Source organism: Dermacentor variabilis, chromosome 4 (assembly GCF_050947875.1).
Source record: "Dermacentor variabilis isolate Ectoservices chromosome 4, ASM5094787v1, whole genome shotgun sequence".
NCBI classification, from domain to species: Eukaryota; Metazoa; Arthropoda; class Arachnida; order Ixodida; family Ixodidae; genus Dermacentor; species Dermacentor variabilis.
This window is the reverse complement of record NC_134571.1, coordinates 18,321,833-18,345,537: the sequence shown is the minus strand read 5'-3', so window position 1 is coordinate 18,345,537 and position 23,705 is coordinate 18,321,833. Positions and strand designations below refer to the sequence as shown.

Genomic DNA, 23,705 nt, shown 5'->3' with positions numbered 1-23,705 from the left:
AAGTTGTGCAGAAATAAGCGAAATACTGTGCAATATATTGTTTTAATCACACAATATGCATCACGAGCACACAGAGGAATTGTTTTGGCCACATTTATTGACAGAAGCAGACAGAAACATGGAACAAGGCAAGTCACACTGCAAAGAAACATGGTCATCATCAACATGTCAAACTTCACTTGGCAGCACCATGTGCATTTCAGTGATCATTGCAGGATATGCATTGAATAGTAGTATTAATAATCGCACATGAATTGCCATCAACAGGAAACAATAACTGAATTTTAACCTGGTTCGAGAACAGTGATGCAAGCGTATCTGACCATATATATTCCTGACATCTAAATTTCAACACAACTCCCCATCATTTCTAGAACAAACACTGCCAAGTGCCACCTGGTTCAGTTGCTTGAAGTAGACAACTTGGAGCCATTCTTCTTGGAACGTTGCTTCATGCTATTTGTTCAACTATACGGGCAACATACACAGCTATCACAAAGGACAATGAATTTTCACCATCTTGCAAACTACAGGAAAGAGTGATAGGAAGTGGAGGAGTGGCTCCTTTGCATTGATCAAACGCCAAAATGCAACAGCTGCGAGAAGACTTGGCATCATTTGCGCAGACCGAACACTTCAGCAACAATTTATAATACACCCTTCTGTCAGACTTCAAAAACATTCCCTTTGCACCCCATGTAAGCAATTTAGTGCACAACGGACTCAACTAACAGTGACAGCTGAGTTGGGCTGTCGTAAGACCCTATTGGCGACTACCACATGCCTTGTCATTCACTTTAGAAAGAGTAAATACTGTTCACTGTACCAAGGACCTAGTCAATCTGGCAACTTTTTAAATGTGGTACGTTTGAATGTGGTATATGAAGTTGCTTAAATGGTAGACAATAGTTCCACATGGTGTAGCAGACCAGTGACTAAAGAAGACAGATGCGTAGGACTGGTATCAACACATACACTGTGTAAAGGGCTCACACCTCGGGACTCAAAATCTACTTCAACCGAGTACACAACAATATCTTCCGTTGTGGTCATAATTGTCAGGCAGGAGTCCAAATTCTGAGGCAAGTCCCTGAATTTTCCAGCTGGCACTGTTTATTGGTGTAATCGCCAGCATAGGTCGACATTCCTGCTACTGGGAGGGGTCTGGTGCACAAGTCGAGCTTACCCTGCACCTCCACCGCAATTGTTGCGTACTCAATAGAAGTAGATGTTTAGTCCTCAGACATGAACACTATACACAGCGTACGCATTGATGCATGGCCCTTAATAATCTTCTCCAGTCACTGGTCTACCACACCATGTGGCAATGTCATCATGGACATCTGAGCTCAATATCATTCCTGTGCTTGCATTAGGGAGCCTATAGTTTTGTACGTTGTCTGCTTTTCAACATTACGAAATCTTCACCAATATTCTTGCAAATTCACATACTTAGAAACTTGGTGGCCATTGGCTTATCTCTAGAAGCCACGAATAAGCAGCACTTCTAGCAGAAACAAAAGCAGAGCAGTCTAATCCCCAATATGATGATGGGGCCACCTGGTGATAGATATTGATACTACTGCACTGATACTACTGGCCTCAGAGGTCAGGGGGGATGTAACTGTGGGTTGCACCAACTGGCCTCGAGCTCATGCCAATATAAAAGCTCAATGCGATAATGGGCACTTTTATCAAGCGGGCACAGCAGCACACCTTTCAAGTGCAGCTTAAAAAGCAGCCGGCTGTGAAAATGTGGCACCATTTCATTGCTAATTCTTTTCATACAAGGGGCATTCAAAAACTTTGCATTGGAAAATATTTTTGTGAGGAGACTCCGCATACCACTCTTTTCATAAAAGGTATTGCAAGGCCCCTTAAGATATCCATTGGATGCGCTTTGCATTTTTTATGGTTCCTCTCTACAATCTAGTGAAGCACGTAAAGCACCTGTCAGGCAAGCCAGCTTAGTGAGCATAGCTCAATGTGCTTGGTATGTTCATACTTGGCTCATACCACTGCAGCTCTGCACTGCTGTATGCACGGTACCAATATAGCACTGAAAGCTAAAGCATCCCAACAAAAACCTGGGCAGGGATATGTTGTCTGTGAGGTACAATTACTCAATATCCCCCCACCCCACACCCTTAAATTACTAAGCTTGAATGTTGAGTGCAAAAGCGGTCATGGTGCAATGGGCATGGCAGTAGCTAATTCATTCATGAGCAGGTTGAGAGGGCAATTTCAAGCTCCCCATTAACACAGGTATTAACTAATCAGAAGCACCAAAACACAGCATAGCAACATTGGGTGTATTGTGCCAATCCTTGGTTTTCTCATGTGCAGTAGCCACCTGTGTGGTGTTTCACCGGTCTCACTGACAGGCAACAGATGGGTGCCACAGCAAACCCCATTTGTTTTGCCTAGTCACAATGCTTTTTTTTCTGCTTACATGGGGTCTCTCTCTTCCTTTTTTTATTCTTAACATGCACTTTGTACTTGAGTCCTTGTCCATGACTGAGCACACCATGATGTCAACGTTCTCATGATAATGACACTCGTAACAATCCATCAACCACTGCATCGAGGCGTGGAAATCCTCCCTGCACAGTCCTGTTGACTCGCCACTGGCCCGAGACTGTCCCTTAATCACATTCCACATTTGACACAAATCTTCACTTCAGAGAATCACTTTGGCAAACAGACTCGACGAACTGATCCAGGTCAGGCAGACTGGACTCCAGCGCGGCCAGATGTGCACTAATTTCGGACACTTGCTGCTCTAGCGTTGGCTGGCAGGAAAATGAAGACAGCATCGGTGCACTCTGACACTCCTGGAAGAATGTGCCCAAATCAGTGCCACCTTCCTCGCCATCAGCAAATGGAGGTTTCTGTGGGAATGAAAAAGTGTGACACAGGTGTGTGAGTTGCATGCATGACCTGCAAGGCTCAGAAAAGTTTTCATGAAGTATTTACATGTGAAATAATATAGCATATGATTATAGCATCAGTAGATAGAGGGTATATTACATTTCAAACATAGCAGGCAATGCTATGAAGGCTAGTGAGATTACTCACACTAGTCACATTCATGGTAAAAATTTAGTGGGTCACATATGAAAGAAAGATACGGGTATGGATTGAGTAATTCAGTGTGACCTTAGGTTCCCAAATTTTTTTGTCAGCAATACATGATATAATTAAAACATGAGAAGCATTGAAACTCTGAATCTATTAAACATTGAACAAGCAGAGCGGCACACAGTGGCCACAGCATACTGCTAGCACTCGAGACCAACAGAGTATATGCGTTGCCACAAAGGTGCATAAATAATACATGACTTGGTGTGACCGTACGAGTATAAGGTTTAGTTGCAATACATAAAGTGGTTATTTCATCAAAGGAATTGCAGATCAAAGACAAATGCACTGTGAAATTTGTAGAGAGAGACTTCTATGACCGCATGGCTTGCATAGCTTTCGGCAGCATTGCTTGCAAATTACGACACTGAGTATAGTACATTGCAATCTACTTATACAAATGGCATTTGATTTGCCTGCACTTTCTCAACTACATTTGCATTGTTCTTCATTTTGCGAGCTCAAAACAGCAGCATCTAAGCGTTGCCATTTGTTGTACAGAATGTAGGCTTCATGCTGGTAGAGTTGACAAGTTTTCTCTGCAATTGCGAGAGAGGCTATGCAGGACTCATGCAAAAGTAGGCAGGCTCATTCTGGCACTCGGAACTAGATTCATGAAGTGAGGGTTGAATCAATATGCCTAATATCATTGACAATACCTGAAGATATGATCACTCTAGCAGGCTTCCGTCACATCTTAGCTGATATTAAAACATACACCAAGGAATACTTTCACGCTCGTGCAAGGGGAGCATAATTTTTTACTGTTTCAGCAGGCCATGGGTTCAAAGTGCACTTTAACCTTATCAACTGGCCCGTTTCCCTTCGTGACAAGGATGAGCATTATGAAAAGCGGCCACTAGAATGAACAACACAAGGTAGTCCTATAGTGCTTTTGCAGTAGTCACCTGCATGCTGTGAGCTAAGTGAGTGCTAAGATCACTGAAGGAAGTTCCAGAAGAAAGGTGCACTCTCTTTGAAATCTGCCTTAAGACACAGAAGCATGTACTACATTATGCATAGGGAAACAAGAGGTCTGGGAAGTGGCATCATTTCATTCACAGGGACTGCTTCACTAACACCACCTCTAGAGGCAGAAAGGTGATCACATTCACACGTACCAATTCAACCAGCACAAAGTCCTCGGCTGGAAGCAGCACCTCCCGGGGCTCAACAAAGGGCTCATTGACGTCAGAGTCATTGTCCTCTTCTGATCGCGAGTTGTTACTCGTGGTTGACTTGGCAGGCATGGAGAGGAGTGAAGAGAAGGCAGGCTTTGGCAAAGGCCAGGGGCTCTCGTCCTCCCTGGCCGCAATCTCCTTGAGATCTCGCGGACAAGGAGGGGCAAAGGCACCCTGTTGCATCTCGCCAAGACTGTCACCCCCGTCTTTGCGCCTGCAGTTGACCCACACACCAAGCACGTGTTGTGAGGCATGCAATTGCAGATTAGAACTGCTCATTAATTGCAAGCCTTAAACAGGCTCTCCCAACGTGATACAGACTGTTTTCCCTACAAACTATTACAGTGAAGCGCTTCATCAGAGGACAAGGCTGTAATAATGTGATAATTCCATTTCTATAGTATTCCTGCTAGTCACTTGCTTGAGCAGCTTCCACATAAGGTATGACCAGGGTTGGCCAGCATGGAAAGATGAGTAATAAGAATTGAACAGAATCGGGCAAAAACAATCACAAAAATATGCAATGACCCTATTGTGTGTTTTAAATGCTAAAGCAGCCTGGCTGCACTGAAGATTTGATTCCTGGCTATGGAAGGCCACATTTTTAAGAGTTCAGAGTGATGTAAGGATGTGTTAGTGTGGAGCTGGGAATGTAGAGCTAGAAAGTGCAGTTAGTGAAACATGTGCACATCACTACGCACATTAACTAGTGCAGAATGGCGCTGCCTTACTCGTAAGACAGCCCAAGGATGCCTCAAAATAGCAAAATGAAAGACTAGAAGACCACAGACACACTTGTGAACAAGTACAGGCAACAGGAAACTTGCCACCAATCACCGAGAACAGGTTAGCAGTGGCCTTTCTTTGCTGCTGTGGCCCTCTTTATAAGAATAAACCATTTTTAAATGCTGCAACAAAAGGTTAAAGAATGCAAGGAGGCATGATACATTTATTCCATTATGCTATTGTGATACGGAGCAAAAGAAAGATATCAGTTATATACATACATAATTGCTGGAAAGAAGGCTCATGCACTCTGGTCCAATAATTTCTAAACTTACATACTATATTAGCTGGCTGATGAAGATAATTAAAATATGCAATGACTACAATGCAGCTACGAATGCTTCTGCAAAGTCAACAAATTTCACTCGTCTTTCCAGCAGAGTTTGGAAAAGGAAGTGATGGCCAAAAAGCATGCAATGAATCTGTCTAGAGTCTGGTAGCCCAAACATAATGTTATGCCCAGGAATCAATAGTGGATTTAGTGACACGCACAACAGGGCCAAGAAGAAAAGAATAGTAAAAAAACAAAAGACAGAGAGCTTAACGCTTTTCACACGGGAAAATTCAATCTTAATATGCAGCAAATGACATTCGATAAATACAATCACATATATTCCGCGCGGTACTAGATGCAAAAATAATGCCTTTCTGAACATAGAAATTACAATTTGAAAATGCAAAAGACACAGATAGGGTCATAGTGAATGTGCAAAATGTTCTTAAGTACATGCACTGTCATTAAATTTAATTTCGAAACTTTGCACTGATTGAAAATATAGAATCAAATTCATACAACTAACCAGACGGCACTTAGGCATGCCAATTCAAGACAAGACTTAAGCCAGGCAAGAACTCTGCTGGTTCTCAAGAGACAAAATGGGCGACATGGTGGAACACAATAAAATAATGTGAAGACTATGTCTATCACTGACCAGGCAAAATGTGTAAATGACCAATCAAAAATTAAACTACAATGCTGTCCTATTTATTGCTATTCTTAGCAGATCATGTGAATTAGGTTCTGAAACACATTCAAACAAGTTACGACTAAGAATAACTTCTAGTCTAACAAAATGTAGCATCACCATGTAGGAATGGATGTCATTAAACATCAATGTTATCCAAAACAAATGACAAATCTTCCCGTGTGACATGGTTATTTTTTTCATGTCAAGACGAAGCCATTATTAGCAAAGAACATGACGATGGTTCAAGCTGCTCATGCAGCGGTCCAATGTTGTAAGCTTTCCAGTGTCATTACACGCAGAAAGAAAAATAAAACGAGCAGTGTTTGCGGTAAGAATGAGAGCCCAAGTTTATGGTGCACCAAGAATTTTCTGAAAATGTGGTGCCTTAAAAAAATAGAACAAAAGCATTCCAGCAAGAACATGCAACAATGCGGGCACACAACCTCAAGAAAGTAATTGTTAAAATAATGTAATGGTGCCCGTGTTAAGCAGGCAAATGCAGTGTCACTTTGAGCAAGCATAACTTACATGGGTGTCATCAGAGGCTGTCATGTGAGATGATATAGTGACATTTACAGCTAAGGGTCCTCAGAGTTTACTTTACTTAAGCACCACCACCTTAAGTGGCACTACTTTTCAAAGGTGGACACTGTAACATCCAGCCTTCCCAACACCCAACTTTCTCAGTCTCGAGTAAACAAATACTACAGTGAAAAAATAAGGTTTTGTCGTTTCTTCTACAAGTATTATTCCAGCTTCATCTGTTTTGATAAACAAAACAAACCATATTGACCTTCCAATGCTCAATTTCAGCGGCCATCACTACTGCATTATTGCTGTGCACATACCTGTTACAGTGAATGAGAAAATTGGCCAGATAAGCAACAGTTCTGCTGTCCAATCATCATCTCAAATGCTTTTGTAGCTTCTTGTAGCCAAACACTGATTTCAAATGACATTGTTTTGTCATGTAGCAGTGAGCGACCAAAATGGCATTCAATAAGGTGAAGCTAAAAAAAAAAAGAATTTTAATTATGGGGCTTTAGGTTCCAAAACCATGATCTCATTATAACACACGCTGTAGTGGGGGACTCAAGAAATCTGGACTACCCGGGGTTTTTTAACGTGCACCTAAATCTAAGTACATAGGTGTTTTCCCATTTTGCCCTCATTGATATGCGGGTTACGGACTGGATTCCGAGGGAAGGGAAGCGTAGCAGGGGGCGGCAGAAAGTTAGGTGGGCGGATGAGATTAAGAAGTTTGCAGGGACAACATGGCCACAATTAGCACATGACCGGGGTAGTTGGAGAAGTATGGGAGAGGCCTTTGCCCTGCAGTGGGCGTAACCAGGCTGATAATGATGATGATGATGATAATGATATGCGGCCGCCGTGGCCGAGATTTGATCCCATGATCTCATGCTTAGCAGCCCAGCACCATAGCCACTAAGCAAACATGGCGGGTTTGCTCAAAGTGACACTACATTTGCAAGGCTGACCAGTTTAAGATTCAGGCTTATATATATGCAGTGGAACCCCGATCATACGACTTTCTCGGGATCGCGAAAAAGCATTGTAAAATCCTAACATAAATTATGCCTATAAAAATACTACTTATTTCGCGTGACGGATTTACGAGAAACTTCAATGTAAACTACTAACATACTCTGCAGGGCTTGGAAACCCAAATTACCAAAAAGGAAATGCGATAAGAATTAATGCTGCAGTACAGGTACCAATGATGCTTTATTCAAACGAACCTTTACAGCACTCCACTGCCCACTGCTGTGATTCCCGCCAGCCAGTGTGAAATTTTAAAAAAGTAAGTTTCTTTTGGACCATGTCTGATCTGTGAACAAAGAGCTTTCGCTCGAGTTGAGCAACGTCCAAAAGGAGGTCCTCTGCGGCATCGCGTGAACAGATGAAGTTCTGGATGCCGTCTATGTGCCGTAGCACCTCAGCGAATGTGGTAGGCACAGGCACGGCATCTGTGACATTGTTGTTGTCCTTGTTCAATGTTGCAGCGGTGTCGGCACTAGGCCAAGCCTGCTCGATGGCATCATCCAGCGACACCTCACCGCAGATCGCAACATTGTCGTTGGCCTCCACGTACTCGGCAAAGGTCGTGGTAAGGTTTAAACCCTCAAAATCGTCATTGGCGAAGCCTGCACCGACCTCGAGCGGCATCGAGGTTGTTGCGTCCCCAGCAGGGGAGGCAGTCTTGCTTAAAGCCACAGTGTTTGAACGAGTTAGCAATTGTGCTTCACGACACTGAGTTCCACGAACTAGCAATAAGATGCATGGTGTCGAGCACGGTGATCTTTTTTTCCCGACTCGCTGCGCTCCATAGCCGCCAGCCGATGCTGCACTAACCGCTTCCGGTACCCTTGTTTGACGCACTTAATGATGCTGAAGATTCGGGTATCTCAAGGTCCAGGGCAATGCTGGCTTTTGTGGCTTCATGCCACTTTTCCACTTCCTCGATAATATACAGTTTATCGCCAAGCAACAGAACTGTCTGCTTTCAGGAAAATCGTGCGTCGCGTTGCTCCACACAACTCAATACCTCCCCTGAACGCTGGTCGCTAGGATTAAGATGAAAAACACGTGCGATAATCCTACGCATCTCCGCGCTACCTTGTCGGGGATCTGCTGCTGGGAAACTGGAAGGAGAGAAATGCTTCCCCAACGCGACGAGAGGCGACGCCGCCGAGAAGAGAGGGAGAAAGTTATTGTGGAGAAGAAAAGGCGCTATTTCAGTACAGCGAGCGGCTGCTGGTGGGAGAGAGAGAAACGAACGATGAGATGAGGCAGGGAAGAAAGCTGCGCCGGAGCGAACTGGTAGAGCGGTGTCAAGCACTCCGCATGCAGAGAGACGGAGCGAGGAAAGAGACCCGCGGCACTTTTGTCCGCCGTTCCGTTCCACGCTTCGCAAGGGTCGTCATACAACGTGGGTCAGGCATAAAAGTGCGTCGGATAACCGGGGTTTTTAATGCACTGCTTCTATGGGGACTTCGTTGGGACTGCGCTAATCCGTCGTAAAACCTGGGTTGTTGCAAAACCGGGCGACGTATAACTGGGGTTCCACTGTGTGTGTGTGTGTGTGTGTGTGTGTGTGTATATAGATGAACACACACACATGTATGTATGTATGTATGTATGTATGTATGTATGTATGTATGTATGTATGTATGAAACGAGCAAAACAAAGTGATGTAGGCAAGTTATTTCCATCAGTGCAAGCCCAAACAAAAGTGAAGGGCATAACGAACATCTAATTAGCAGCATAGACAACAAACAAGCACAAACCCATTAGCACATCCGTTGTGACCTGCAACGCTGCTTTGCCTCCTGATCCCTTCTGGAGGCAAGTCTTTGTCGCTTCGCTTTACGGCATCAGTTGCTACGTCCGTGCTACAACGCATGTGGAAGGATGAGAAGAAGAAGAAGAGAGAGAAAGACATGGGGCAGAGAGGCGGTCAGGCAAATCAAACAGGACTGGCAAGAGTATGGTGGGGCACACGTAATGAACAGACACCTCCTCTCATGCTCAATCCGGTGCAGTCAATGTGAACACTGGGGGGCAAACAAAGGCAAGTTTTGAAAAAGCCTCAAAAAAAGGACATCAGGAGACTGGTTCAGGATGGGAAAGGAGGGGACTTGATGAAGGGGCTCTACTAAAACAAATTTAATTAAATTCTGGAGTTTTACCTGCCAAAACCACAATCTGATTATGAGGCACGCTATAGTGGGGCCTCCAGATTAATTATGACTACCTTGGATTATTTAAAATGCATTTAAACCTCAGTACACAAACATTCTTGCATTTCACCCCTATTAAAATGTGGCCATGTGGCCAGGATCAAACCTGCGACTTACAGCTCAACAGTACAATTCCATAGCCACTGGTCTACCAGCAGGTAGGGGTCTACAGTGCTTAGCTGACTACAGCTCATGCTTACACATTTCCCTGTCCTCCCACCTATGGCACCAAGATTCACATCATCCTGTCACTGAATATAGAGCACTTGTACGAGCACCCCACAAGTGGTGGTACTCGCACAGGTTTTCATCAAAAGAAATGTAGCTATCAGAAGCCTGAATGCCACCAAGTCCTCACTGTGTCACATCACATTTGCAAAACTCCTGGCACTCAAAAGCTCTGAAGGGTGAGGACACGAGTTTGAGCCCTCTCTCCAGAGTGGTTTCAAGCAGAGCAGATGCACCAGGAGGACTTCAAGATATCACAGGACCAGATACAGCCATGCACATAGTGGTTCCATTTCTTTTTGCAAACCCTATAAGTTTGGCAGTGCATGTCACTGACGGATAGGCACAAAATAAAAAAAAATTTAGAAAAACATGCTTACAAATGGCTGCACATCACTGTTATATATGTGGTGCAGTGGTCCTGAATGAGTGTGTTTATACAACAAGAGGATACAGACAGCAGAAAGGATTGCTAAGAGACAGCTACGTTGACAAGAGAGGTTGTAGAGCCCCTTCACGCACAAATACCAAAGAGCCAGCAGTCACTGAAAGACAAAAGTGGCCAGCAGACACTTTTTCTGCTTCATTTCTTTTATATATAATCTAAAGGAAACATAAAACTAATACTTTCATTTCACTTAAAGACAAAACTGCTTCCAATGACCGCTGGCCCTACCTTAGGTAACGTTGGCAGATGTGATGGTTGATACCAATGATAGAATGGTAGCGAAGTCTCATGAGCTAAAGTAATGATCAGGTGTCTACCGTATTTACTCGTTTAAGTCCCACTGCTGTACAAGACCGAAACCTCCACATTGGAGAGCGAATATTTTGACAAAAATGTTTCCCTAAGCGTCACATGCACACCTGCATTTGCGGCTTCCGAGGTCGTACTGGAGTACTGTTGCAATATCGGAGTTTATGCCCGCAAGCCTTGTGTAACCATAAGCCTGTTTTGTGCAAGGCCTGCACCCTGCAAGAATATGGGGTGGGGAGTGAAGAGTGTAGGACTTACCCGAGTAAATTCGGTAAGTTGTTATACCAAAAATTAATATGGCACAAATAGTGGTAATACAGAAAATGCAGCGTGCCCGACAATAATTTTTCCAATCACGAACTAGAACCTCCTGCACTATTCACTGGCGGGGACCACTGATATCGCGAAAGAAATTATGCTTAAAGGGACACTAAAAATAAAAATAAGCTTAGCCATATTAGTACACTACACTTGTAAAATACCATTAAGGGCACCTTTACCATGAGAAGAGGCTTGGTAAGCCAAAAAATTTAAAAGACAAAACACAGTTGTCGCTGCCACCTTGAAATTCCCGCACCAACTTGCCAGGAACTCATAAATTTTGATGACATTTGCTTGGGCCAAGTTAATTTTTTATTGGTAAAGATAGACCCCATTGTATTCTAAAAGAGCCAAAGACTGAACTTGGCAAGCTTCAAGAAATTTTAGTCAGCCCGAAACAGCTGAAATATTTGAAATTCGTGACATCACACAGACGTACTGATGCCCAGGCTTCAGAGCAAAATTTCAAAAATGAGACTGACCTTCAGTTTCTCTTTTAATAATCAACATATTATCACAAATTAAGAAAACTCTCTTGAAAGGATACTTTATCAGTCGACTAAATAGCTAAGTAGCTAAGCTAGACTGGTACATAACAATTCTGAGGTACCATACAGGTTACTATTACCTAGGCAAGTCAGAAAGAATGCGAAGATGCAAATGGGTGGCAATGCTACCTTGTTCCTCCCACGCCAGCTCCCCATGGAGTCATGGGTTTTGGCAGTATCTGCTTGGGACTGATTAATTATCGGCACGAAAAAGTTACTAAGATAACACTGAATTCTAAAGTAAGGAAAAACCCAGCGTGGCAACTTCTGGAAAGCTTCCCCACACAATACAGGCACCACAACATTTGTATTGTCACGTTGCTGTCATGGACATGCTGGTTGGGTCTCATTTCTTTTTTTAAATGTAAGTTTTGAAATTCATCTTTTCCACTAATAATCAACCTTCTTGCATGAAGGAAGTAAAGATATTTGGAACATACTCTACCTGTCTACCCGCTTAAACTCAATGTTTCTTTTTGATGTCCCTTCCAAGAGTAGAGGCAACAAACCAGATAAGTAAAACCAGCAATTAATGATTCTGCATAAAATGGAGTGAGTGCTTTTTCTTGCCACTTAAATAGCACACTTCCTTTAATCAAGATTTTGTTAACGCAGGAGTTGTGGAAATGTCCTTCTAGATTTACTAAACACATAACTCCAACTGAAGCTCTGTCCACGGCGACTGCGGTATCTACACCATGTAGCTGAGCGCAGCTTCATGTCAGCTATCGGCCAATAGCAGCCGCCTAAGGGAATGACGAAATAGTGCGTCCGATGATAAAATAGTGGGTCTAGAAAAGAGTGAGGACAGGGCCTTCTGTTTAAAAGAAAGCATTTGAGACAAAGGTGACTTTGCGATCCGCTTGCGAGCTTCACGCATCGCATACAAGAGCAAAACTAGGCTGAAATGTTCACAGCAGCATATGCTACCCGCGGACTGTTTCACCAAGCCCAAGGGGTGGTTCAGGGTCTCTTTAATATGACCAAAGCATACTGTATTTACTGACATAATGCAGCCCCAAGTTGGCAACCAAAATGAAAATGTTTTCCACAAGCCGCACTCTCTAAAATTGCTGCAAAGACAGTTGCCTACTTGTTCCATCAGTGCTGACACAGACTCGGAATAGCTAAGGCCAGAGCCACTTTATTTATTCATATTGTGACTCAAGGTACAAGTGTCTAAAAAAACAAGAAAAGGCCTTTTCCGTTCCTGCTTGAGTAGAACCTATTCTCCTATCACAAAAGTTGTTCAGATTTTTTTTTTTTTTTTACTGTAGCTGGCTTAAGAACCCCCACTTTACAACCACTTCATTTTTCGTTTTTACATTTAGCACCTAGAATGTTCTACCGGAAAATTTTTTCCACGTAGTTATCACGCTTCCCAACTTTGCACTAATTTATCACGAAAAAATTGTGAGCATCATGAGAGTAAATACGGCAGCAAACAAACTAAAAAAAAAAAAAAACACAATGTACAGATTCACCTATGTGAGGTACCCAATGGACTGGTTACTAGTACGGATTGACTGAATAAGATGTACAATTACTACCACAACTACTGGAATTAAAGCAAATTTTCACATGACCTGCAGCTCACTATAAATCAGTTTGACCGCAGTGTGTTATTGGTTAAAAGATAAGTACGAAACGCCTGTGCCACGGTCACGCATACCTGGGTCGCATCCGCATTCCTCGAGGACTGAGGTCTGGCTTGAAGTAGTCGCTTTTAAGCATCATGGCAGGGTGGGTCTGGTTAACAGCCTGTTGAGGGGAGATGGTCATCTTGGTGCGGTAGACCACTCCCAGGGTCAGGGTGCCTGTGGGTGTTCCCACTTGGCCCACCTGCACTCGCTTGTAGTCCTCACCCAACATATCTAGCTGCATTATTGCAGCCAGGCAGGGAGAAGACATGAGGAGAAGACATGAGGGCCAGCACTTTAACACAACACAGCAGAACCTGCTTTCATAACTTTTTATGCTGCAAAAGCACACTCACGTAGAGAAAAGCCAATGGTTGCTACTGAATTGCTGTTTTCTGTAGCAGGAAGTAATGATAAGTAAAGCATAACAATGTCAACAGAATAAACTTATAAACAAGGCAATGTCATTATGCATCAGAAACAAACAATCCTGGAGCAGCTGAAGATGTGACATGAAAGCTCTCTGTGCCAGGTGCAAACATGCACTCAGCGTCTTTATGGTACATCCTCCCTTCAGTTGTCACCAACAGCAAAGCTTTTCAATTTACAAGATGTTCATGCCACTGAAAATGTGCCAGAACAAATTAACAAAGTCAAACCACATCAGTTAGGTTTATCTATGATGTTGAAAAAAACTGACAGATAAAAGAAAAAATCAACTAGGCCTGCTGACATTATCATCCATTGATGATCAGACATTCATGCTTTTTATCAACAGCTACATTAAACAAACTTTCATTTCATTATGGAAGCAACCTTGTTAGCTATGGTATGGTTCTTGTAACAAAAACATTTAGAGGCTCGTGGCAGTGGGGGGCTGTGGATTAATTTTCACTACATGGGGTTTTTTAACGTGCATTCAATGCATGGCACACAAGCATTTTTTCATTCCCACCCCCACAAGAACATGGCCACTGCAGCCGGAATGCCACAACCTCAAGCTTAGCAGCGCAACACCATAGCCACTACACCACCACAGCGGTTTTACAGCGAAGCTTTCTTTGCTAACCCTCCCGCACTTTGCAGACTGTGACTGCTGGGTGCCGCTGCAGTGTTGTCAAATAGCTTGCACTTAACTCTTTCGCTACCACAACTATAGAAATCAATTAATTCGAGTGATAGTGTTTCTGTGAGTTGGTAAACATTTACATTGGGATTCCTCTACTAGCAACATCGTATAAGAACTGAAATAATGGCTCAACATTAACTATTTGTCAGACTTGACAATTTTTGGCAGAATGGGAAGTCAGTAAAAAGAAATCTTCTACGGGAAACATTGCCACAACTAGCCACCAATGCTTCCAGCTCTCCTCCAATAAAAAGAAGCAAACTTTGTGGTTTGGCCCACCCAGCAACGAAATTTTTAAATGACAGCAGCAGCGAAAACAAAGAAGCTTCTTTCGAGTTGTCAATTTTGCAGTCCAGCGTAGAATGCTTTGTCGGTGTCTCAAACAACAGTAGATGCTCGTGAGTGCGTGTTATTCTGATAATTGCGTTCGATGATATCATTGCAACTTTATTTTTTTTCTGTGGGTTGCTGTTATCCATCAGCACTTTGACAGCACATGTAGAAATTATTACGAGCAATCCTTCCCTTCGTGTGAAATTTTCACTCAAGAGTATGTAGTCAACTTCAGACCGACCTTCAACATAAGCGTGACATTTTGAACCCCACAGTCCTTATTCATTACTGTACAATATTGTGTAAAACTCCTCACTGTTGTACAGCACTCAACAGGGACTGAACAAAACATGTGGAGGCTCCAGCACCAGCAGAAAGCGCACTAGACCAGCTTGTTTGCACAGAAAAGCTAATCGAATGCAATAATCAAGTATGCGGAAGCCTCCGTATGCTCACTGACCTGACCACCATTGCTTCGCGAACCTAAAGAATGCAGTAAAAAACAAGCCTGCTGCAATGAGTAAAAACAAATACTCCCTGTACAATAGGAACTTACACATTGTCACATTTATGGAGCTATTGCTTTCCCGTATAGCATGCGCATCGCTATGGCTAGTACTGATGCCAACAAATCCTCATAATAATTTTCTTGCATGATCTGACTTACAAAGGTCGGAATGCGGTGCATATTTTGTATGCTTCGGATATTTTTTTTGGTCTCAGTATATACACTAAAAATATCAAATTCTTACTTTTATTCATGTTCCTTGAGTGCCTGTTTGAAGTTACACATAAGAATTCTAAAAAATTATCGGAGCAATTATTAACGCTATACATTCATTCGAAGCCCCATGGTCAGGCTAAAATGTTATGCATCACAGCATACGACTACTACGTCTAGAAATAACATTTTAAAACATAATATCACCGAAAATAAGCGCGTTTCTAGCAGTAACGAAAGAGTGAAAAAAAAAAAACTATGTGCCCCATGGTCGGATCGAACCTTGGTTCCCCAACATAGCAGCTTCCTGCTCTAACCATTAGGCCACAATTACACATATACTTCTATCGTGCTAATGCCAACTAGCTCTTTCGAGATTATCGCCGCATGTGTCGCATTGCACAGTACATGCACGCGCACCTGACCAGATGCGAAGGGGCTTTGTTTTGGACAGCTTGTAAAGTGGATATGTGGTTTGGGAGAAGGCCTTCGGTATGACCTTGCACTGACATTACAATAACAGAGAAACTAACACAAGTTTCAGCCCTCTTTATGCATTTAAACAAAGCTTCGCTGTATGCAGATTTTAATAATGTTCATTGGATTGGCCTTAATTTTTTTTTAAAACAGATCTCCTTGTGATAACGATTCTGATTCAATAAATTTCTAGCTTGGTTAAAAGTTATTTGATATGACAGGGTTATACATTAGCAAGACATTCCATACCTGCATGTGTATACATGTGCTTGCATGCACTTAAATTTTCATGAGGCAAACTACGAAAATGCTTAATTCCTTTGTAGCCTAAGTGTCTTGCCAGGCACCATGAGGTGCAGTCTGACAGATGTTCGGACAACAAAGTCAGCCTTGCAAACAAAAGCTGAGCGCCCAAGCAGGATGAGAATTTGGTTCCCTTATTGTTCTCTTTCTCAGTGGTCCAATAGCTTCCGTTTGCATCTTTTCAGCTTGCATTTGTTGAGTTGTACTCCAAGTGACAAGACTTTTTGCTCAGGTAATCACAGGCTTAGATTACCATAAACCAAGTAAAATATGATCCAAGATGAAAGTATAGACACTTTCTTGTTTTGTTCAACACAGTCGTAAATGAAAGCCCACATATAGCAAAATATCAAATGCATCACTTTCACCCATAGTCACTCTTAACCACATTGTCAACAGCATATCTGTTGTTCGGTCAACTGAACGGTGTGTGTGGCATTGGTGGAAATATCCTTGTGAGGCTCAGAATCAAAGCAGAAAAACTTCTAGAACGCACCTGGGGCTCCCCCATGTAGACATTGAAGCAGATGATGTAGGAGTCACGACTTTGGTTATGTGAAAGCCTGTATGCTGGCGTCACACGCGTGATGGTGATGAGTGATTTCAGTAGGAGACTCATGCGGTTGTATACTGTGTAGATGGCCCGGACGGAAGAGTCGCAGACGTTGCTCACAGACAGGTGCCACACCTCCAGCACCAGAGTGTCACCGTCGACAGTCTGAAGCGAAATCTGCGTACAGAGGCTGGGCCCGCCTGGCTCGGGTATCTGGCCGGCCATAGCTTCATTCACTCGTGTCTGGATCTCGGGCAGGTCTGGTATGTCCAAGTTGAACTGCTGGCACAGAAACAAAACGCACCGCTTGACTTCAGCACATGGCTAGTAAATTGGGCAATCAGTACACATCGACCAGGAGTGGCCTTACACCTATTTAAATGACCACAGGAAGGAACCACTTTGCTGATGCATCGCAACTAGCACAGTTTTTGCATATTTTAATTATCTTTTGACTATTTTCTGTCACTCCTTCCTCTGATAAGAAATACTAGCCTAGCTCCTGAGTTGATGACTAAGTTCATTAATGGTGTCTGGATCAAAATACAGTGGCAAAGTAATCTACATAAAGATGACAGTAGAAAACTGCTACTTGTCCAAGCTGCCTGCAGCAGAACACAAGAGAACCCAGCGACAGAGAAATGTGCCTATTCGGGGCCACAGTTCATATACATCCTGCTGTAGACCATTTGTAAAAAACTCCAGGCAAGGTTCTCTGCACAGCAAAAAGTTCTCCATTATGTCGGTGCAACATCTCCCAGAGTTCAAAATTTGGTTGAGCACAGGCCCTCTCTAGTGTAATGCATATGAACTCACCACCTATGCAAGCATTTGACATACAGTGAATTTCCATGCTAAAAATAAAGAATGCTAGCACGGCACTAGATACCTCTTATCACTGCAAAATGCCTGGAAAAGGCCTAATGTTTATTTTGGGTAAAGGGAGTATCGCTGTGAGGAGTAAACTTTTGCCATGAAAGGAAGCTGACATTAAAGTGATACAGAGGCTTCACTGTGAGCTGGCTCTCGGGGAAGGTTGACCCACCAGTGCAATAGTGGCAGAAGTATGCAGCCTAACAACATGCAGTGATGGGATGTTGTATGCAATGAAGGTGACTCATCAAACACTGCATGTGAGTCACAATTTAACAATCAGATAAAACGGTGTACTCATACACATCTGTAAAGCACCGTCAAAGGCTAAATGTTTTATGAACTCCAGGGCCAACTTAGAGCTGCAAAGCATGTAAAGCACCACAAATAAACTGTCAAAAACATTGAGAGTCGCCATGTATATTGATAACATAATGCTAGCGTCTACTTACGTTTAGATAATACAGCTCAAAGGAAATTTGCACACGTGCACCGGCCAATTACCCGAGTTTAATTTTCCTTCTTGAAACTTGCATCTCTGCCTTTGCCTACATTAGGCAGTGCGGTGATGCTAGAAACGCGAGGCTTTGTCGGAGGGCTAATGTGGCCTCTGGAGGGTTGTCTTCTTGGTAGCCATGCATGACCTTGCTGTTAGTGGGAGGGAAAGGCAGGGTGTGTCTTTCATAATGACATCAAGATACCTCCTCCCCATACCTTGTGATTATCTGTAGGCTCCAATAAAATTTCTGCTAGGCAATGCAAGTTATTAAAATCTGCGGTGCATCACCATCTTTCAATGAGTCCTCTTTCTACATCAGAATCATATTTTTTCCCACTTGAATCATCCAACTACATCCTTGCGTTCAAGTACACCACCCTTCTCTGATTTCTGTGTCATATTAAAGGGCCCCTGAAACGGTTCGGACAAATTTTGTAGACGTGTAGGGTACAGCTTAAGTAGAACATGCACACCACAATTTAAGTGAAGCGTTACGTATTAATGGAGCTACAAGCGATTACAAGTTACCCTCCTCCCTAGCCACGCTTTTCCTCCTCAACTCATTCGCCGAGCGATCAGGGCTAAGCTCCGCCTTCATTGGTCTGCGTCACGATGCGACGTCACATCGTCCACTTCCAGTTGTTTTGGAGCCCGCCCCCGCCCGTGCGAAACGTCTCCGCTAGCGGCCTGGCCGTCAATCCCAAGCGGGAACTATCGAAGCAGCGTGAGTTGCGAGCATTCTGTCGTAGCGCTGAACGTGTCTGGTATTCCGGTAATCACACACTATCAGAACGTTTCGATGGAATGGTGAAGGCATAAACTCAAGCTGATGGAGGAACTTTAGCGTAGACGTATGTGAGCTGCTTGATCGGTCTCCACGGTCCAGCCACCTGTTGGCGCAGAGCTTAACCAGCCAAAGAAATAGCTAATATTGCTCTAACCAAGTGTAAAACACTTTAAATATTTACAAAAACAACGTGTTAACGATTACACTCCTGCGAAAAATTTACACCAGCAGCAAAGAAGAATACATTTTGTTACTGCTACCGTGTGTGGTTGAGCTCTATGCCACCAGGTGGCTGCACCGTGCAGACCATTTACATTTGCGCTTCTGTTCATCCCCTGAACCGACACGCAAGGGGGCCGTCCCCTTGCGCTTGCGTTTACCCTAATACCGCACTCGCGAAACGATATTGCATTAGTAATCTACCGGTGTAAACTGACGGCCACAATCGCGCAAATCCTAGCGCCCATTGGATAGCCGCTGTCCAATGCGCTGCAGCCAGTCCGCTCGTCTATTGGCTTGCAGAAGGACACTATGTCGCAGCTTGACATATTGCCAGTCACTACGTTTGCAGTCCACAACGCAACAAAGTCCAATCATAGCGCTCGCGAAAAGACAGACCGACACTGTCTGCGGTGCTCTCGTCAAAGACGGCACACGTTGTAACACAAGCAGACGACACTTGCTGTGTGCCGGAAGTGCTTAAGTGTACTGAAAAATTTTTCTTGTGCATTCTCTAATTATCGATCACGCATCCTGGTCAGCCAATCGGATAGCTCGCTCCACTGACGTCATATGGGCGATTTCCGTCATATGGGTAGGGGCAGCTTAAAATTTCGCCGTGCAGTGTGCTGCGATCAGCAGCAATGTGCATTTTAAAAACCTTATAATAAATAAATGCTTTATGCAGAGCACTTAGATGTTTCAATTAATGATCAGAAGGACCTACTCTAACGACTCAGTACGCTTGTAGAAAATCGTCAAAATCGTTTCAGGGTCCCTTTAAGGTGCACAGTCCTGCTGTATCATTTTGCATACGTTTCGTCTATTCCAAATGATCTATAACACATTAGCACCGCTTTTCACAAAATCCTCCCATTGTTCCTGTAGCATCTTTGCTGGTCCAAGTAACTGCCCAACATATCAGAGGCCTGCACTTATTTACTGTGGTAGTGCATGTTTCAAGTTCAACCCGTCCTTGGTTGATAAAAGTGGGGTTTAAATCTAGAGGAGGTACTGAAGTTGATGACTACTGTGAAACCTAATAATCTTGTGACAAATACTTTATGACACACAGCTATCATGATACAGGGCTATTAAATGCTGCAGTTTTTATCATATGGTGTGGCAAGCTGCTTTATAATTTCATACTTGCCAACCTGTGAACATTAAAGTTAGTAAAAAATCCTGTGAACATGTCAAGGGGAGAGTCATAGCATGCATTCTTTTGTATGTCTTGTCCTCAGCACACACTTTTTGCATTGACACATGCACACTTTATTAACAATCACTTTCCTTTAGATGCAGCAAACTTGCAACACCAGATACTAACAAGCAGCACACTGTTTATAGATTACAGTAATTTTTGCAGCAACCTTGCGGTTGCTTATTTCACTTTCTTAAGAAGCTATGGGCAATAAACGTACCAAAAGCAAGTACTCCCTGGTTTATACTGTGCCTTGCACTTCCACAACAGGATGGCATAGGTATGTACCATCGCAATTTCTTTTTCAGCACGCTTAATTCTTTTTTTTTTTTTGCAATAATGCCTCGCAAATCTTTCAGGAGCTTTAAAACATTCTTGCAAACAGAATTTGTTGTAAGACATAATGCAACATTTGTAAAATCATAAAACAAGCCCAAATTCATAAAATTGATTAAAAATTAGACGTAAACTTTTTAACTACAGAGATTAGGTGAAATGGAAAGACCTTAGGGTATTTTGAGCTTATTTGTTTTATGCAGTAAGTTTCAATAGCTAGATAAAATTTTCCATTTAAAAAATGGAGCATTCCTGTTTACCATATCAAGGAAATGAATGCATGAGGGGCCACCTTGCTTTTTACTTCGAGATCTGTGCTCAATGCAGCCATTTGTTAGTGGAATACTGAATAATTATATGTACTCACTAAGCTGCCAAAGCACAATAAACAAACATGCACTTCTAGCGTTATGCTCTTCCTATTATGTATGCCAGTGAGCCAATAAAGTAAACAGACCCCAGAACTTATTAGAAGCCTCTAAAACATGAAACAGGTGTAGTGCAGTGCTCTCGCAGCCAAATTCTTGCCTAGGCTACAAATGTATTATGCGCTTTTGCTGAGCCTAGTGTACTGCTCCTCAGAAGGCTTGCCCCATCAGATTTAACTAAGCTTAGTTATACCCTGGCTGCTAAAACCAGTCATATTTTGCACACAAGCTGGTCGGTATATGTAGGTATATCATGCTTACAAGTTCAAGGAAACCCATCATGAAACTGGTCTGTTCAAGACATCACTTCTCTCCCCAATACTGTCACTACTGACTGAAGTTGAAAAATCCCATTGTGACTACATCGAGTGCAGTGTTTGCAAAATTGCTCCAAAATGTGTTTAAGACCGATGATCTCACTGGTGCCAAATGTGTGACTGCAGTTTGCACCTCTCAACGATACACCTTCAAAAATGCTGACTATCTAGATAAACAAGTGAATTATCATGATCTTCAAGCGGAGCTTCAGAAGAGACCACAAAAAATTTAAACAGTACCAGGCTTGTTCCTTTCACTCTCCTGATATGCAAATCTTGTCATGCAAAGCCCTGGCCTAAATTTTGGAGCAGCAAGGATTGAGTATCATAACTTCCACATTATATTTTACACCCAATAACAGCTATACTCTAAACAAAACTTCACATCCTCTAGGGCTTCTTTTGTCAAACTATTATCATGCACACTCAATGCCCACTATGTTCATGTTGTTCCTGACAGGAAAGTACAAGGTGCACAGCAGGAGAGGGGGAATGTGCACAAGATAAAAGCCAAAAGGGCGTCAAAAATTATTTGAAGAGTGTAAATCTAATCAATAGACCAATTAAAATGTTCTTTTGCACCATCACCACAATTAGATTTAGTTGGCCTAGCTGTAGCACACAGCAATATAAAATCATACTGCATCACAGAACACGCATTTCACATTGCCAATTTATTGACATGCTCGTTAACTAAGCAGCAGTAGTTGAAATAAATACCAAACGTACACGCATGCCCAAACACTAATGGGTGTAATTTGTGATGTTTTATTAATGCATTGTAGGGTGAGTGTGCCGATTTTAAGGCAGGCTCTAGTACTTAAACATTAGCAATAGTCTACTGCCAGGTCACAAAAGCTGGAAAGGTCACCGCGTGAAGATAGCGCACTGCCAAACGGCGTGCTAAATAATTGCCTTCACGAAACCACGCTCTTTAATGCTTTCATCTGCTCGGCACTCGTTAAACGGATGAATTACGTGAACATGTGCGTTATTATTTCTTGTCGTATGTTTTAATTTATATCCAGGAAGTTCATATACACTAAGCGTCTTTGTTGGCATTTCTTTCTACAATACAATCTTCAGCGGTGCTGAAAATTGGATTGTAGAAAGAAATGCCAACAAAGACGCTTAGTGCATATAAACTTCCCGACTGAAAATTGGTTTGTAGAAAGAAAGAAAGAAATGCCAACAAAGACGTTTAGTGCATATGAACTTCTTGGATTCAAATTAAAACATGCTGCAAGAAATAATAACACACGTGTTCACGTTTCAAAGCGTGTCACGGTGCAAACCACTGTCTCGAGATGCGTAAAAGTGGGCCGCATCGAAGTTGCCTGCCGGTTTGCGCAAGGTCGACAAAACGCAGCAGCGCTGTCACTTGCCCTTCGTTAGTGTCACCGCCAATAGAATAGTTGCGTACTGACTTGTGGGCAAAACACGACACAAAGATCGCGATATGCCAGGCTTGCAGGCGGCCTCGAAGGTCGCCGCTTCCGCGTGACGTTAGGGTCGCGTTGTAGGAAAAGGCACGCTTACCCAGTCCGACAACGAGGCGTGTGGCTTAGATTTCGTTTTTTGCTTTACGCCGAAGCGAGACTGCACGATCACTTGAACAGACTTGCAGGCCAAGAACAGGGTGAACTTGTCCAGTTCTTTTCTATCGTGCGGGGAGAGCTTCATGACTGTCGACATGTTGACAGCTGCGGTAAGGCGCGATTATATGCCGAGATTTCTAGATGGCTGCAAGTCCGCGGTACCACATCCGTCGCAGCAAAGGCCCGTCCCCGGGCATGGGCCTCATAACCAAGTACGAAGCACGGCGCCGAGTGGACAGCACGCATAAACAAGGACGAAGACACCTCTAATCACAATCTCCAATATGCGGGGATTCCGAGTGTACCGAACGATTCGGAAACCTCACTCGCCGACTGCGCGAGCTTCAGCCTACAATGCGTGCGGATGAACGCTTCATTCGCGCATTCGCCAGTATTGTATATTCACTTTCCCGGCACATCATAATTGATAAATTCATCCTAAATACCACTGCACTGCCCAAACTGCGCCGAGCGTAACAACACGACATCGTTAATAGATATCCCAGCATGCAGCATCTTTTCGAAAATAACGAAAAAGAAAAAAAATTCAACGCAAGAAAATGGTCATTATATTTTGAAAAAACATTATAAAAACA

The 23,705-nt window shown here is 43.1% G+C and overlaps 1 protein-coding gene across 3 annotated transcripts; it reads right to left on the bottom strand.

The window, feature by feature from the left end:
* Positions 1 to 77: 77 nt before the first annotated feature.
* On the bottom strand, positions 78 to 23,623 carry Atg13 (Autophagy-related 13). Of its 3 annotated transcripts, none has more exons than XM_075688238.1 (6): positions 23,051 to 23,622; positions 16,792 to 17,130; positions 13,365 to 13,570; positions 9,386 to 9,490; positions 4,263 to 4,536; positions 78 to 2,891 (listed from the first exon to the last, which is right to left on the bottom strand). In XM_075688238.1, the coding sequence occupies exons 1-6, from the start codon at positions 23,204 to 23,206 to the stop codon at positions 2,676 to 2,678; spliced, it is 1,296 nt and encodes a 431-aa protein (XP_075544353.1). In that variant the 5' UTR covers positions 23,207 to 23,622; the 3' UTR covers positions 78 to 2,675. The 3 variants fall into 3 exon arrangements, with proteins under 3 accessions (XP_075544353.1, XP_075544354.1, XP_075544355.1); XM_075688239.1 differs by having other exon boundaries at positions 16,792 to 17,127; XM_075688240.1 differs by lacking the exon at positions 9,386 to 9,490 and having other exon boundaries at positions 23,051 to 23,623.
* Positions 23,624 to 23,705: the final 82 nt, after the last annotated feature.

Excerpts from the sequence above, each read along its gene's own strand:
- Atg13 (XM_075688238.1), bottom strand. The coding sequence starts at position 23,206 with ATGTCGACAGTCATGAAGCTCTCCCCGCACGATAGAAAAGAACTGGAC. Across the intron at positions 13,571-16,791 it reads TCTACATGGGGGAGCCCCAG|CTAGATATGTTGGGTGAGGA; the intron begins GTGCGTTCTAGA and ends GCAATAATGCAG. Across the intron at positions 9,491-13,364 it reads GGAATGCGGATGCGACCCAG|CACGGACGTAGCAACTGATG; the intron begins GTATGCGTGACC and ends CATGCGTTGTAG.